The sequence below is a fragment of the Halichoeres trimaculatus genome, unplaced genomic scaffold, assembly GCF_033239565.1.
Source record: "Halichoeres trimaculatus isolate MK-OKI-2021-1 unplaced genomic scaffold, fHalTri1.1 fHalTri1_scaffold_9, whole genome shotgun sequence".
NCBI classification, from domain to species: Eukaryota; Metazoa; Chordata; class Actinopteri; order Labriformes; family Labridae; genus Halichoeres; species Halichoeres trimaculatus.
In genome coordinates, this window is record NW_027437188.1 from 1,069,554 (window position 1) to 1,085,488 (window position 15,935).

General features: G+C 42.6%; 1 protein-coding gene across 3 annotated transcripts in view; it reads right to left on the reverse strand.

The window, feature by feature from the left end:
• The window catches only part of eif4g1b (eukaryotic translation initiation factor 4 gamma, 1b), a 73,678-nt gene that overhangs the window by 33,098 nt on the left and 24,645 nt on the right, over nucleotides 1-15,935 (reverse strand). For 2 of the 3 annotated variants that reach the window (XM_074679127.1, XM_074679126.1), the window contains exons 6-8: nucleotides 15,446-15,466; nucleotides 14,748-14,942; nucleotides 10,987-11,089 (exon numbers count right to left, since the gene is read on the reverse strand). In XM_074679127.1, the coding sequence (XP_074535228.1) occupies nucleotides 10,987-11,089; nucleotides 14,748-14,942; nucleotides 15,446-15,466 (319 nt within the window). The remainder of the gene's footprint in view (nucleotides 1-10,986; nucleotides 11,090-14,747; nucleotides 14,943-15,445; nucleotides 15,467-15,935) is intronic. The other variant, XM_074679128.1, reaches the window with a different exon arrangement.

The window sequence follows — 15,935 nt, forward strand, 5'->3', positions numbered from 1 at the left end:
AACGGATGCGCTAATTCATGGCACATGGCACTGCTTGTTGCCATGAATTAGTGCATTGGTGGGTGTGGTCGACGATTTAATTGACATCTGAAATGTGACATTTTAATATGTACATTGTCATCTTTTTACTTGTAAACAAAGTATTTAATTTAAGAGTCAATATTTCAATTATGATAAGGGTGAAAATGCGTCAGTTTCATGGTTATTTAACACATTCATTCAAATCAGAGTTTTTATTGATGAATTCTATAAAAGGCTTTCTTCTTTTACTGAGAGGGGTTTAAATATGTTGTGCATTAACTTAAACGAGCATGTGTCAACATTTTCTGTGAAAGTCTGTCATCATCATTTGTACATGCATGGTCTGAGGTAGATCTATTTTTGTTTGTAGTGTACGAATAAATTCAAGTAAGAATATTTAGATGAATCACAGATTTGTGCTTAAAATGTGCATATACACCATTTAAGCACAAATCTGTGCGTACGCACTGTTAGTGAATGAGGCCCATTGTCTCTGTGACTATTTTTACTATTTTAAATCGTTTTTTCAAGCAAAAACACAGATCAAAACTCAAAGGCACTTTCAGACCTATTTCATGCCAATTAAAAGTATCTGGTAAATCAATATCAGACTGATAAAGCCACAGTTTTTCTTTACCAATGAAATGATCTGAGATTTTTCACCACGTGCTTCCTACAGTCTGAAGTCTGATGGATGACTGACATCAAGCATCAGGTCACTGTCCTTAAACTAATCCAAACTGACACAAACTAGGACCCCTTCATTTTCTCTCCACCTTTTACTCATGGCTGATGTGAACATCAACATTTCTTGAAGCGATACAACTCAATCAACAAGTAGAATTTAACTTGTGCAGATATCACTGCCCTAAAATGAAAGGCAGCATTGACTCAAAATCTCGATGCTGTATTTGAGAGCTAGCCCCAGAAGCAGACATGGCACCTGAGAGACCCTGCAGGTAGGCCTTCACCATGACACAGCAGTCTGAGCCTCCGCAGAGTCCTTGCTTTGGTTTCCTGCTGCTCTAAAGCCTGGAAATATTTGAAACCTGAATAAAACTGTCAAGAAAGCTGCTGCCGACCTGGCCAGGAGGAAAAAAGTCACTACAAGTCCAAAGAACATTCATCAGCCCACACAGTCAATAATGTCAACAAGACATCCAGCCATTTAGGGGTATTACCTGGCCTTGCAAATGGCCCCAGCTACAGTTCAGAACCAGCTGTTGCTCACTTTCAAAGAAGTGGGCTGGAAAAAAAAAAAAAAAAACTCCTCTGACTGAAGAAGCCTCTCTTTTAGCTCGGCGTTTAGTGAGCTCCTGCTTGCCTCACTCCCCCTCTCTGCATGCATTTCAGTCTAACTCACATTACTGAGTCTGCATTGTTGACTGGGAGCAGCACAGCCTAAATATAGTCAAAACCCCACACTGGCTGGGGGAAGAGAGTATGCAAGAGGGAAAGGGAGGGAAGACAGACGGACAGACGGACAGACTGAGAGAGAGGGAGAAAAGGAGCAAACACAAAACTGGACACCTAGAACGCAGGATGAGACTCTTCATGAGAGAGCTGAAACACTATATAACATCAAGCTCCAGATACAACCTAGTAAAGTGCAGGACAATTAGAAATGAGAGGGGAGGGAGTACAAAGACCTACCCTCAGAGTCCTGCTGCTCTGCTTGAGACCCTCGGTTCCCCATGTTGAAAGTCTGCTGGATGCAAAACTGTGAATGTACAGGACAAAAAAGAAGAGGGGGTTTCTTTCCAAACCCCCTCTTTAGCTTCTTCCAGCCCTCTCTACAGGTGCCCTCTCAGAATGACTTCTTTTAATGCTCAGCCCACCCTCTTCCAGCGTGTCTCAGTTTGGCTCCTCCCTCTGACCTTCCTGATTCCTCCATGCCTTTCACTTTTTTTCACTTTCCTCCTCTCCCTCCCTCTGTCTCTCTGCAGAGTATTGGCAGGCAGGCAAAGTTATTCAGTTCTCATTCACAGCGGCTCAGATTTGCTTTTAAGGCCCCCTGCTCACTGTGTTCTCCAGTAAGCCATGCTTACAGGGAAGTCAGAAACTAATAAGAGGTGTTATGCCCCCTCAGGCTAGCTGATTATGCCTGAGAAAGATTCAGTGCCAGAGATTAAAGTTACTTTTCCAGATATCAATCCTTAAACTTGCCAAACAGCAAAGAAAATGTACAGATGTCAAACCAATTTAAGGACAGATAACCGTTTTGATATTTGATTAGGAAAAGGACTGCATTAAGTGACAATCGTTTTGTGGAACAAGTCAGTTTTTTTCTAATCTAATCATCCCTTACCCTTAATACCTCACATTTCCCATAGACTGTTTGTTCTTTAAGTCCAAGGATGTGTTCACAGCTCAACAGAGTGTTGCTCAAGTGGTGAGATACACACCCTACTCTTTATAAAACATGACCTGTTGGTTTCAGAAGAGGTGTGAGGAAGCCAAACAGTCACTGCACTGGAAATGCTTACTCAACCTTCTTTTTAATCCATCTAAACACGTGTAAAGAGGTGGAGCTGAGGAGGACCATTAGCCTCCTGGACAAACAATATGTTACACAGGCAACACAGGCCTGATAATGAAAATTTGCATAATGCTGGAGTTAAATGTACACACATTATTCATATGAATAATAGAATGAGCTATCCAGACCAAAATTAACCGTTTTCTAATCTAACTAAAGATATGGTATTCATGCCTTTAGGCATGTAAATAGGGACATTTTACTCTGCCACTTTGTGCCCCTGCAACATCTTGCCTTTGATATGAACGGCCCAGATGTGATATTGAGAGAAAGTCCACCTATTGCTGTTGCAGCATCAGAGGTAGTAACAGAGTTGTTACAGGGTTTGAATCATAGACTGTATATAGAGTAGACAGTGTGTTTCTGCCATTTACCATTATATGGTTTTGAAGCCAAAATATCCCCGTCACAGGCGCAGCCATTGGCAGCAGTTGTGCAGCCAGAGCCTGTGCAGTAAGGACTGTGAGGAATCCTAAGAGAATCTGAGTGGAGTGGGGTGACAAAAATAACAATTATCTTTTCTTTTAAGAGTCAAATCTTTTTTTGGGTCTCCCTTTCAAAATATTTTACAATCCTCTAAAAAAAAATGCAAGAACGTCAGCTGTCAATCATTGTTAAACATAACATAAAACCTAGTTTTTTAACCTCTTATAACTAATGAAAACTAAATATTTCAGAAAAAAGAGGACTTGAATACAAGGCAGCCAAACAATATCTTCAAATCACCACAACAATCGAACGTAAAAAACATTTCTACCAGGTGTATTACTTTTTTTCAGTTTGACCACATCCAATCTGGAACGACTGGGGAGCCGGATTTCTGACCTATACTGTGGCCAGCCACCAGGGGGAGTAGTTTTTTACAGTTTATGGTTAGAACAGAATTATTGAGCTTTATTCACAAACAATACATATGCATAAATTTGTGCTTGAATCTTGCGTACTAACGTTTGATGCACAAATCTGTGATTTATCAATATTTTCTTAATTAAAATTGTTCTTACTCTGTGAACAAATGAAGAACCTCCTCAGACCATATGTACACACAAGTGATACATACACTAATGAATCTTAAATCAAATACTTTAATGATTCAAAGAATCACAATGTGCGTTTTTAAATCAGTTTTGATGCTAGTTAAATGGATGGGAATGGTAAATGCAGCGTCTCGAACGGAGGTCGGTCATAAAGGATGTTTCAAAATGTAAACTGAATGAAGACATGAAATAACTGCTTCTCCTCATGACTTAATACATTTTCAGAGCAAATGAGGCCCACACAACTTTACTGATCACTTGGACTTATTTTTTGCAAGAAATATTCAGCAGCTGTTTTAATGTGGGGTTATGTTTTGGATACCCGTTGTGATCCCCCACAGCAGGCAGGACCGCCCGCTGATTACTGATGACCTCATAAAGACTCCTGGGGAGGGGGACATCCCTCTGGCGTCCGATGGCATTGCAGACGTCGAGGTTATGGGCACCTACTCTTGAGGCATTGAACAGATGTCCTTATATGGATGAATTGGGGTGTGGAGTATGCTGATTACAGGTTTTGGGCGTGCGCCCATCAATTTTGAATGATCATGATTCACTAACATTTGCACAGTGGAGAGGAGAAAATTGGCTGGTGCAGATGTGTTATGAACCCAACTGTGATTTTGCGTAAACACAGAACTTGTGCGCAGAGTACAAACATTTCTACGCATTTATTAGTGAACGAGGCCCATTGTTAGCCAAAGGTGCAGACAAAGAGGGACAGCACTTTTGAGTGTGTGCACATCTAAGTGTATGTATTTGTGCCCAAAATCATTGACCTATTAAAACAATGGCCCAAGTCATCTTTTCAAGTTTTTAGGAAAACACAAAAAACTTTACCAGATACAGAGCATATGGTATTTATTAATCATTCATTTCAATCAAAAAGGCCTCCACAGTAGATGACTGTTGACATGCATAGAACATTGTGTGTCGATCATTAAAGATTAAAGAATCAAGTGCCTTAGGCCAATTTTTCTAACATTCTAGTGTGACTAAGGCAACTTTTAACCTGCCTTAAACTCCAATCAAATTCGAAGCTCTTCTTCTGGCTTACAAAACACTGACAAGAACGGCTCCTGCCTACCTGAGGTCCCTCATACAGGTCTACAGTATCACTGGCCCTCTACCCTTTGCTTGTGAATGCGCCTGGGGCTCCCAGTCCAGCCTGGTTCCAAATCTCTAGAAAGACTCTTCTCTACTGGTGTGCCCAAATGGTGGAATGAATTACCTAACTCTATACGACTAGCAGAGGACCTTTCTACTTTAAGAGATGTCTGAAAACTCATCTGTCCAGGGAACACTTAGGCCCTTAATCTGAGCCTTCTCCTCTTTGCCCTCAGGGGTAGAATGAGTCAGGAGGTCTCAGACCCAGCACTTAGTGAATTTTCGGTATTAATTACTGAATGTTGTTGAAGGTTGAAGTATATTGTTGCTCTAATTAATTATGGTTAGCTACTTTATTCTACATAAAATACAAAATAAAAAAATCTTCTGGCACTTAATGGCAGCCCCTGCAACCAAATAACTTGTAGCACTTTGTCGCACTAATTAGGTCTTCCCTTCTGTGTCTACTAAATATTAGCTTGTGTTGTACGTCACTTTGGACTAAAGTGTTTGCTAAATAAAACTGTAGAACTGTAGTGCTGAAGAAAATTTTGAGGGGTATCGTTGCCTTGTGCTCATTTATGTTTGTTTACAGAAATAAGTGGGCTAGCCAGGAATAGGTAGCTGGCTAGAAATAGCTAAATTTGTAGCTAAACTACAGATTAGATAACTACGCAACATTTTACCCTATAATTCAAGAATCATGTTTACAGCTTCTTCTGCACTACAGATTGTGTTTCTTCTTGAAGCAGTCCCCATCATGAAAGCTTGTTGAATTGCCCAAGTCACACATTTTATCCTAAATAATCCAAAATTTTGACAAAAGCTAGAAATAAAATGGCCTAAGTCATCCTCTTGACATAGGCCATTATCCAATAGGGTATAAAGAGCATGATCCTTTTAGCTAAAGACTTAAGCGATTTTACCAGAGATAGCCAGCATTATCAAGAAATGATTTAAGCCGAAAACTCATCTTTATCCAAAAATGACTTAGGCCATTATTTTAGTAGGGTGACAAAATGCTGTATCAGACACCGGGACCTACTGTCAAGCTGCTGTGGAATCACTGTGAAAGTACAAAGGTGTATTATGATAGTGGGGCTACATTATTGCACCACTGTGGACTTTTTGATCTTCATTTTATTGATAGATTCTCAAGTTTGAACAGGCTGCAGAGTAACTGCTGCATGTGGGTTGGAATGAACGCTATCACAAACGGCTTCATGCTGTCATGAAACTGTTAAAGTACATGGTCCCTATCAAATAACTACACCCAATTTCAACTGAATTGATTATCAAAATGATCATAAGTTGCAGCCCTACATAACACCCCTGCAGCCTATTATGCAGCAGGAGGGCTGTATGAGGACTCACTCATGCTTGGGGAGGGCGGTCCTAAAATAGACCCCATATTTCATCACCAGTGTTTGAGCATGTGTCTTCACCTGACTGCTAGAACAGGACTCAGTGGGCCATGACACTGCCCCATGTGTCGAAAACCCTGTCTGGTGGGTGGGTCAGAGGGATATTCTGGGATTGTTTTTTTTGCAGTGACTGGAACTTCATAACGGATCATCTAGAATCTGTTTTCAGTGACAGTCCTGCAACCAAAAAACAATACTGATTTACAATTCTTGAAGAGACAAGATTTTGGAAGCCATGTCTCACTTTCACATGATCAGCTATTTAGGGTCATTGTTCCATGTGACCAGTGTGTCACACACCCTCCATCACAAATACATGGGACATAATGTCCCATGTGGCCATAAAAATATCTGACATAACGTAAATAGCAACTCAGCTCTCTGATAGCAAAAGAAACAGAAATCCCCTGAATTAGCGCTTAGTCTGTGATGGCCAAATTTTATGCAGACATGTTCAAAGACCTCTGACGAGCCTCTGTAAGAAGGAAATAAATAGAAATATTTCACATGTTAATTGTTTTAGCTGTAACTTCACCAAGTGTTTGGTGGATAAAATGCACCTGATTTATGATTTGATTGACAGGACACTGTTATAGCATGTAATCAGTTTTTAAAAATCGAATAATGAATCCACACTCGTCCATCACATAATCATGGTTAATTCAATCACTTATTATCACCACTCCTAAATCATTCACACTGATGGTGGAGCGTTCAACTGTAGAAACCAAGTGAGATACTCTTCAAGTGTAAACCCAAACTTCCGAGATCAAGCACGGCAGGTTTGAAGTAAATCTTCAAATGCCTGGTTTAGTTGTTACGATAACAAAACACTAAGTTTAGATCTGCCCCTAAAAAAAAACTGCTTCAGAGCCATGGTTTTTATGTCTGCTCATTTTCACCAACAACTATATGGTCCAGAGTCTCCTGAGGGACTGTGAAAGTAGCCCTGCACGCAGGACAGAGTGCACACACTGATCAGCACAGAGCACAGCATGGAAAGCCTAATGGGAAAGAATTGTGTTTTTACAGTCATGTATTCAGGCCAGTGCATTCTGTTGCTGATGAGCTACAGTTTAAACAAAGACAACACATAGTTCACATGCCTTCTGGTGGGGGGTCAGCAAGTTTGTTTTCAGGGCATCATCACTTCTTTTTGTGTAATGACAACTAGCCACCTTTAGAGGGAGTGACAGCACACAATGTGGACAGCATACATGTGGTGTTCATATGGCAGCACTGTCTTTAGATAAAATAAAATATAAAGCCGTTAAAGCTACTTTAAATGCTCACTGACGAAAGAGTTCAGCTTTTAAAAAGCCAGTTTAACAGAACCAGTTTTTGATGACCAGTCTCTGAAAAGAACAAACTCCATGATAGTGCTGTGCGATATAGACAAAATTTTATATCTGATTATAGATGAATATATATCCCAAGACAGTATTTTTTTCTTTAAATTACATAAATACTATGAAGTTTATCTTTTCTTTTCTCCATTTATTTATGAAATACATATTTCATACAGAAGACACGATCATCCATATGAAAGATAAAGTATAATATAAAACAGATATTGGGTGGAAAAAACACCATTCAAAGTATCAGCTAGTACATCCAGTTTTGAAGGAATGCAACAAGAGGAAAGAAGTAAAATAAGTACATAAACAATAACATAAAACGCTTCAAGTAAAATTCTAGTATGTCCATTTAACAATTAAAAGTGCTATTTGTATTTTGTGCATTATGTGTGCTCAGAACAAAAGTGCTCACTAGAGTTCAACAAATGAACAGTTTTAGAGGTTGAGTTTTAGGTAGTGATGGGTTTTAAATTAGGTACTTTCATAAGTACCAACCGAATTCCACCTGTAGTATCGAGTACTGCTTCACGTAAAATGTGACGGTACCATGTTTTGGTATCTAGACTCATCCCTGTAAATGTAATCATAATAATAATATTAATAACTTAAATTTATATAGTGCCTTTCAAGGAACCCAAGGTCGCTTTTCACAATCGAGGGAACAAACTAACAAGATTTAAAAAGGGAAGGCCAGGGAGAACAGGTGAGTTTTGAGAAGTGATTTGAAACAGTTCAGAGTAGGAGAGTTACAGTTTTCTGCAGGGAGAGAGTTCCAGAGGGTGGTGGCAGCCACACTAAAGGCTCTGTCGCCGAATGTTTTAAGTTTGGTCAGCGGGATGGAGAAGAGACCAGCGTCAGATGACCGCAGGCGCCTGGATGTGGTGTGTGAGTAGAGGAGATCAGCCAGGTACTGGGGGGCAAGTGCATGAAGGGACTTGTAGGTGATTAGAGGAGCTTGTAGTGAACGCGGAACTTGACCAGGAGCCAGTGGAGGTAAATGAGAGTGGGGGTGATGTGCTGCCAGGGTTTAGTACAAGTAAGAACCCTGGCAGCTGAATTTTGCACATACTGGAGCCTGTCCAGGGTTTTCCTAGGAACCCCGGACAGGACTCCATTGCAATAGTCCAGCCGGGATGTACTGAAAGAATGGATGAGAGTTTCTGGAACAGAGTCCGGTAGTGAGGGATGGAAACGGGAAATGTTTTTGAGATGGTGGAAGGCTGATTTAGTGACGGATTTAATATGTGACTGGAATGAAAGGGAGGGGTTATAAATGACGCCCAGGTTGCGGACCTCAGAAGCTGGGCAGATGGAACAGCCATCAACACTGATGAGGAGGAGATCTCCAACCTTCCGGAGCAGTGGCTTGGGGGCCTCAACCATGAGCTCTGTCTTGCTGCTGTTCAGCTTGAGGAGGTTGGTTGTCATCCAGGTTTTAATGTCCTGGAGGCAGTTGACCAGAGACTGTGGGGGGAGCTGAGAGGAAGGTGCGGTGCTGAGGTAGAGTTGTGTGTCATCGGCGTAACAGTGGAAATTAAGTCCATGGCAGCGTATGATCTGGCCGAGGGGGAGCAGGTAGATGGTGAAGAGTATGGGACCCAGCACGGAGCCTTGAGGGACACCATGGTTGACTGAGGCAGGGGGGGATGTGGAGCTGTGGAGGGTGACAAACTGGGTTCTGTTGGAGAGATATGATTGAAACCAAGTCAGTGCAGAGCCAGAGATGCCCAGGAGATCGGAGAGGCGTTTGAGGAGGATGGTGCGGGAAACACTGTCGAAAGCAGCGGGGAGGTCCAGGAGGATGAGGATACTGATGTAACCAGAGTCTGCAGCGATGAGGAGGTCGTTGGTAATTTTGATTAGAGCGGTCTCAGTACTGTGGTGTGTTCTGTAGGCTGACTGAAGGGGTTTGTAGAGCTCATGGTTGGACAGATGCTGATGGTGTTGGGCAGCCACTGCTCTTTCCAGGATCTTAGTGAGGAAAGGAAGGTTGGAGATCGGCCGAAAGTTGTTGAGGTCATCAGGGTCCAGACCAGGCTTTTTGAAGATGGGAGTGATGAAGGCCATTTTGAGACTTGAGGGGACTGTGCCAGAAACTAAGGATGAGTTGATAATGTCAGTGATGGTAGAACAGAGGGAAGGGAGTTGGCATAGGGCCCAGAGAACAGGTACAGGATTTGGCTTTAGAGACCAATTTATAAACTTGTGCAGTGTCAACTGGAGAGAGAGCGGGGGGGGAATAGGGTGAGACACACCGGGGGAGGGGGCGCGGGTAACAGAAGCTGCTGGTGAATGGAGTCCACCTTAGCTGAGAAGAACTCCAGAAATTTAGGGCAGCGGTCACGGTCCTCGTGTGTGTGGGGGGCAGCAGGGGGGGTGGAGCAAACGGTTTATGGTGGAGAAAAGTGTTCTGGGGTGGTCTTGCTGTGAGTGGATGAAGGTGGAGTAATATCAGATTTTGGTTCTAGAGAGTTCCTGTAAGGGAGTGTTGTTTACATCCATGCTCCTCCATGCTGTAAACTAGTGTTTGCGGGTGAAAATGTTAAATCAACCTTCATTCATTGTTCATACAACAAATGAAGGTTGATTCAACCAGCTGAATTAGGCTACAGTGGTCCAGCTGCAGAAAGTATCAGCATATGCGCAGCCATCCAGTTTTTGGCTGGACGCAGAAGCTGCAACTCTTCAGTTCAGCGTAGGGCAGGTGAAGTGCTGGACAGGAAGTTATGCAGAGAATCTATATTATACAGTCTATGGAAACTACCTTAAAACAACCAGTGACTTTCAAAAAACAAAAAAAAAAGTGTCAAGACCAGATCCTATTGAGCTTGACTTTACCAATAAATGGACATAAAGAGTGGAGCCAGACCAGGAGTCAACAGGTTTGAGGTTTTACAGCCCAACATGAACCAAGAAAAACTTATTAATGGAGTGGGAAGAACTCGACGGTCTCTCGACTCCAGCTGTCTGTCAGTCATGCCAGACTGAGCATGCAGTCTGTGTGACTTCTATAGTCAACACACAATGGGGCAGAGCCCAACAGGAGATCTGGTGTATTTGAGCTGTTAGTGGAGCAACAGAGCTTTACCAATATCCTACACATCAAAATAAGGATAAACAATAGAGGGTTATATCGTACGGTAGAAGTCTTTCTATTGCACTAGGATGCATAGCCTAATATTATTGTGATGATTTTTTTTAAATGCTATTACCTTTATGTTTAAATGTATAGATTTCTAACTTTTTATCAAATGCTGCAAGTTTTTATAGATCCTTTCCCCATTTTCTCATCAGAGCTGTTCCTGTCATGTATAACCCAAGTCCTATGTCCTTTTTACTTTCATGGTTATGATTCTTTTAGCCCTGGAAGTAATTCAGTTTCAGGACCAGAGAAGTCTCCTTCATTAGATAAATTCCTCACTCTGTTTTGTGTTTTTATGTGTGTGTGTGTGTGTGTGTGTGTGTGTGTGTCAGGTGAGGCCCCTGTTAGAGCCTCTTACCGTAAGTACCATATTCAGCAGGGCTGGTGCCTGGGTAGAAGCCTGGTGTTCCTGCTGGGACTGGGTATTGCTGAGGTGTGGCCACATATGTTGCAGACTGGTACTGATGAAACAAAAGACAGAACAACAGAGGGATATAAACAACATCACCAGTGCAGTAATCAGGGCATACTTTGTTGATTTTGAATAAGTTTCCAAAATTAATTTTGTCTGACACCAGCTTAACCAGTCTGACCATGTAAAATCATGCTCTTTGATTCATCTCTAAGGACTGTGAAGCTGACTTCATCTCTCATTTATGATGAGCTGAAGACTGAGAAGGGAGAAAAAGACAGGAATAAGGATAACTTGACACAGAAGGCAAAGTGTCCCTGATGGTCAATAGAAACCTTGTACACTAGAATAAAACAAGTTTATATGGTCACTCCTCTTAACAACAGAACACCAGGGTTGGGAATAGCAGCATTAGAACTAAATGCGTTACTAATGCTGTTACTTTCTCCATTCACAGGTAATCTAATTAATCACAATATCCAAAGTTATAATGCTCGCTCAGACAGGCACAGAGAGGAGCTGCAAATAAAATGTGAGGAAAAGCGCTAGACCCAGGAGTAATGATGAAAACAATCATGTTGACACGTCTTTAACAAAAAGCTGATTCTGAAGTAAACTTTTCAGCCACAAATATCACACAGCTACCTGTGGGTATCTGTGTAACCTGCAGTCAGAGGGAATCTCCTGCAGCTTTGGATCACACCAACTCCAGGGAGAGGGGGGAATGCTTTTCCAGGTTTGAATGTAAGGCACAAGTAGCCGACTTGTTTGGACTTGAAAAAATATCAGAGATGAAAGGACCAGACTTAAAAATAAGGGTTTAATCTGGAGAAGTCAGGAGTGGAGTGATAGACAGGGTTAAAAAGCAGGAGAATGCCTCCTAAATCAGGGGAGTTGGCAGGTCTATCTGACCTGGCTCGCTCGACCAGACACAGGACAGGAGCTGCAGACTTAATATGAGTGAGTGCTGAGCAGTCTGTGGGTTCAAACTGGAGTTTTCAGGATGGGTCGGCCTACAGCCATTACATTAACCTCATTTTCAGGATGGAGCAAACAGACACCACTTCAACGTCAAAGATGGAAAAGACAAGAACAGACGTGAACATTATGTCTCAGAGAAAAACCTGCTCAAAAAATGAATTCTTTAGCAAATTAAAGGTTTTTCAAAAAAGTAATGCAATAATTACTTTCTCTGGTAACTTATTACGTTTATTAAAAAGGAGTATTTCAGTTACTAATTCAATTACCTTTTTGGGAATGTAATGAGTAACTTTACTTGTCAATGTAGCCTAAAGAAACCAGCCACTTGTCTAAACTTGAAGCATGCTTCAAAGACGTAAGGTCCTGGATGAGCAGAAACTTCTTACTGCTGAACTCAGAGAAGACTGAGGTCATTGTTCTTGGACCTAAGCGCCTCAGAGAGGCTTCTTGAACAACATCGCCGCCTTGGAGGACATCAGCTTGGCTTCCAGCACCACTGTCAGGAACCTGGGAGTTCTTTTGGATCAGGACCTGTCCTTTGACTCTCACATCCAACAGGTATCAAGGATGGCATTTTTTTCATCTTCATAATATCAAGAGAATTAGACACATCTTGTCCCAGAGCGATGCTGAGAAACTAGTCCATGTTTTTGTTTCTTCTAGGCTGGACTATTGTAATCCGGCTGTCCTAATAAGTCTATTAGGACTCTTCAGCTGGTTCAGAATGCTGCCGCTCGCGTACTGACTTGGACTGGGAGGAGAGAACACATCTCTCCAGTGTTAGCGTCTCTACACTGGTTACCTATAAAATCTAAGTTACAGTTTAAAATTCCTCTTCTGACTTACAAAGCGCTTAATGGCATCGGGCCATCCTAAATTAAAGAGCTCATTGTTCTATATTATCTGTCTACGTCACTGCATTCTCAGCATGCAGGTCTGCTCCTTGTATCTAGGGTCTCTAAAAGTAATATGGGAGTTGGAGCCTTGAGTTATCAGGCTCCTCTTCTTTTTTTTTTTTGGGGGGGGGGGCAGACATGGTCTCAACCTTTAAGAGTAGACTTAAAACTTTCCTTTTTGATAAAGCTTACAGTTAGAGCTGGATCAGATCTGAACCAGCTCTTAGTTATGCTGCTATAGGTTTAGACTGCTGGGGGGAACTGACACACAGGGCTCCTGATTCCCTCTCTCTATCTGTCAGTCTAACTTCTAGTCTTAATGTCCTGTTATAGTTACTGACCATACACCTCTCTGGGAGGATCTGAGTTAGTCTTGTAGGTTCCTCTGGATCGGTGAAGTAGACGGCCTGCTGCTGTGCTCCTGTCAGACTTCAGCTACTATGGCTTTGGATTATTGCCGGGAATGGTCTGCTGCCATGGACCCATGGTTTCACCTTAACTATCGCCACAACGCCAAACTTCAGACTATGTCTGTGTGTGTGTGTGTGTGTGTGTGTGTGTGTGTGTGTGTGTGTGTGTGTGTGTGTGTGTGTGTGCGTGTGTGTGCGTGTGTGTGCGTGAGTGTGCTTGTGTGTGTGTGTGTGTGTGTGTGTGTGTGTGTGTGTGTGTGTGTGTGCTTGTGTGTGTGTGTGTGTGTGCATGTGTGTGTGTGTGTGTGCGCATGTGTGTGTGTGTGTGTGTGTGTCTCCCTCTCCCTCTGTAACCCCAGCCCTTTACTCTCTATACTTCTCTCTCCCTCTCTCCCACTCTCCTCTATCTCTCTCTAAAGCTGCGTTTCCACCAAGCAGACCGGTTCGGTTCGTCTCAGTACGGCGCGCTTTTTGCGGAGTTTCCACTGACTTATCCCGGGACAGATCCCTAAAAACCGAGACGAGCCGGCCTACTGAGACCCCTCCGTATGGGTGCCAGACTGAACTGATCAGCTCTCAGAAGGTTGAGATACAACACTGCAGACCGTTGATTGGTCAAGAGAATCGTCACTTACCTCGACAGCAGCTGCATTTCTCCTGGCGGCTCACAGACTTCTCTGAAACAAAGCTTGATTGAACTTTGTATCAAAGAGCTACATGCCATTCACAGAGAGGACGAAATGCTGCATGTCTTCCATCCGTACTCTTTGTTTACTGTGTTGCGTTTTTCTTCTTTGTTGGATTTATTAGCAGAGTAAACTGTGTCACGCTGCTATGGTGTCACATTATTGTTTAACAGCTGCGGCTTCCGACATCCGGCTTACACGCCGCCTACCATGAGAGGGCACAGTTTGCTGTGGAAATGCAAACGGTATCAGGCTTAACTGTACCAAACCGTCCCAAACTGTACTGAACCAACCCGGACTGCTTGGTGGAAACGCAGCTTAACTCCCCTGAAAATCAGTGAGGTAGCAGGCTTTTAACCTTTTCTTCAGAAATAACTGGTTATAAAAAAATCCATCCCCATATAAAGTGTGGATTTTTCAACCAGGCTGTAAATCTGTTTATATTTGCAGTAAAAATCAGCTGCATTTGGCTTGGTGTGAATGTGGTTTCCTGTGCTTCTGCAGCCAGCTTTGAACAGAATTCTGATAAAGTGCAGATATTGGTACCAACACACAGGCTTCATGTTGTTAGCCTAGGGCTAGGCTGTTTAAAAAATAAGGATCTGGAAGTGTCAAACTAAAAATTGGTATCCTACATGAGCACCTCTTACAGAAAACCAAGCTGTTTTATTTCCTGGGTAAAAAACATTTCAGTCAGCGTGACTTCCAGAATCCCCAGGTGGCACTGCCCCTACCTGTCCAGGTATGAAGTAAGCAGGTCCCTGTGGTGAGCTGGGGAAAGGCAACTGTTGCCCAGGGATCATCATCATTCGGGATCCAGGGCTCGTCTGGTAGACATGGGTGGGTGTCACAGGCCGGGGGCCACTGCTGGGAGGGACGCCCCGAGGCCCGCTGTTGGGAGGCAGGTTGGCCCTGTTGGTGTAATAGGGCTGAGGAGAGAAGGAAACCAAGGCAGAAAGTGAAACAGAAAGAAAATAAGAAGAGCAGTTAACATCGACAGGAAAGAAAGATGACAAAGAAATGGGGGAGAAGGAGGTGGATGGAGTGGAAGAGAAAAAAAAGAAATGTTTCTGTTTCTAAAACCTACGAAAAAATGACATAACAATCAACCCTCATGTTGTTTTATCTCCTAGACCAAATGGAGCCAGGTTGCCTGGCCTTAAAGCTAGCCTCGTAGCTTGACCATCAATCAATGGCTAGACACCATCTGGAAACATACTGGCCCTGCCTGCCAGAAGAGATAACGCACAATGCATGTTCATTCAGAGCCTCCTCATTGACATTCTGCTGCTGGCCTGGGAGCTCCCTGCCATGTCCAGCAAAATCCAAACAAGCCAACAAAGCAAAAGCACACCAAATAATAACACACAGAAAAATATACTCCTACAAAAGGTGAGGAGCAGGTTAAAGAGAAAATAGGAAATTCTGTTACCTGTAGTGACCTGAAGCTTCCCTTCAGCAGCGCAAACACAGATCACACACAGAGAAACATCAAATGGAAGCAAGAAGAGGTGAGAAGAGGAGGAATGAGAAGAGAGCACCACAATCAAGTTAGTGTAAAGTGACCAGAAACTGTCTGCTCTGAGCCAAGCAGTGAATACACAAGCAGCATGCAGGAAACGGGACAAAATCTGGATCCATCCATCCTTTACACAAGCTTCATATACTCCTAAACTAGAATAAGACTACAAGAATGAAAAAATAAAACTGAACAATGTGCACTATTGATTAAGATGTTAACCATTGGGCTGGTTTCAGAACATTTGGAAACAAAGGCTGAGGCAGTAAAGATAACTTGCATCATGTCTTAAATTACAACCACTTAATTATGGAGTCAGATCAGTCTTCAAGTTTGCAAACGCAAACTTGTGTGTGTGTGTGTGTGTGTGTGTGTGTGTGTGTGTGTGTGTGTGTGTGTGTGT